Raw genomic sequence first — 1,415 nt, forward strand, 5'->3', positions numbered from 1 at the left:
TTTTTTTTTTTTTTATCAGCCCACCTCCATTTAAGAGAAAAAACCTCACTCTGGAGTGTGTGGAGTGAAGAGGGATTTTAGTTGGTGAGGGGGATTAAGGTGGTGCAGGGTGCAGGTAAAGAACCTCTGCTAAAGTCTGCACACTACTTAAGTGGAATGTGAACATTTCACATGCTTGAAAAGGAAAGAGAGAGAATCAAAGAGCAGAGGAAGAATACAGAGAGCAAACGGAAAGTTACAGTCTGTCACAAAAAAAAAAAAAGACATTTAAACATTCAGAAAATTGCGCCCGCTTTTCCCAACTTTGTTAAGCGGAAAGCTGGGAGCCTCTGCTCCTTATGACCCTTGAGCTCCTTAAACGCTGTAAGAAGGGACTCTCTCTCACACACCACACACACCACACACACACACACACACACACACCAGTACAAATCTAGTGTTGTTTCAGCCAGACACAAACCATCACGAAGCAGAGCGCTCCATCTTTTGTCACATTTTCTGTTATCTCTGCTGTCTTTTTCCTCAACTTTTGAACATTCGGACTCTTCATGTCACAAGGCTGCATTCCCAATACGATAGGTACAAGACTGGCAATGTTTTTCACTGCAGTCATTTTCCCTCCTCACTGCAGGAAGAGCACCGGTGTGGCGCATAATGTTAATGATAGCTGCAATCCATTCAGGTGTAGAAGTGAACAAGTAAGCAAAAAATGGAGCACAGCCGTTAGACGCTTCTTAAGTCCCACCCCCTTTTGGGACCAGGGTTAACGTTCTCCTTTCCTGTACTTACATATGTTTTGTGCTAGGCTGCTCTCTGCTGAAAAGACAACCAACAATGTTGATCTGACTTTTGTAGTGTGCCAATCTCGACAGTGTACACTACATACGTTGCTGGTTAGCCCTCTGCTTCTTTCTTTCACCTGTTATGGCGGAGAAACTTACACCATTCCTGTTATTACATGGACTACGATGACCCTTCATCACGCTGCAGACACTGACCTCTGACCTCTGTAGGTGCTGTGGTGATGCTAGTCGTGTGGGAGGCGGCTGAGGACTCGATGCCGCTGCAGCTCTCGGCGACCCTCTGGCCTGCACACATCGCCTTCAGGGTCTGGAAGACCGCTTGAGGCGCCACGTTCATCTTTAACAGGTCCACTATGATCCTGGGAGGGCGAGAAGAGGAAGAGGAAGAGGCAGAACGTAAAATCAGGGATTGCTCCTGTTTATTACTTCATATGAGTGGAAGAAGTGTTAAATAAAAGTACCAATACAACACTGTATATAGTGTATGTAACAAGTACTCCACTGCAATTAGGCGAAAAAAGGCCTGAATAAAAATCCTATTTAAGTAAAAGTAAAGAAGCTAAATCTACTTAAAGTATCCAAAGTTTATTAAATAATTGTACCTTTTTGAGG

General features: G+C 44.1%; 2 protein-coding genes across 4 annotated transcripts in view; one reads left to right on the top strand and one right to left on the bottom strand.

Annotated features, from left to right (window-relative positions):
* The window catches only part of trim23 (tripartite motif containing 23), a gene marked incomplete in the record, with an annotated part of 13,256 nt that overhangs the window by 6,331 nt on the left and 5,510 nt on the right, over nucleotides 1-1,415 (top strand).
* The window catches only part of mzt2b (mitotic spindle organizing protein 2B), a 4,502-nt gene that overhangs the window by 1,899 nt on the left and 1,188 nt on the right, over nucleotides 1-1,415 (bottom strand). For all 3 annotated transcript variants that reach the window (XM_035667588.1, XM_035667587.1, XM_035667586.1), the window contains exon 3: nucleotides 999-1,162. In XM_035667588.1, the coding sequence (XP_035523481.1) occupies nucleotides 999-1,162 (164 nt within the window). The remainder of the gene's footprint in view (nucleotides 1-998; nucleotides 1,163-1,415) is intronic.

The sequence above is a fragment of the Morone saxatilis genome, unplaced genomic scaffold (genome assembly GCF_004916995.1).
Source record: "Morone saxatilis isolate NCDOM2014 unplaced genomic scaffold, NCSU_SB_2.0 Contig21, whole genome shotgun sequence".
NCBI lineage: Eukaryota > Metazoa > Chordata > Actinopteri > Moronidae > Morone > Morone saxatilis.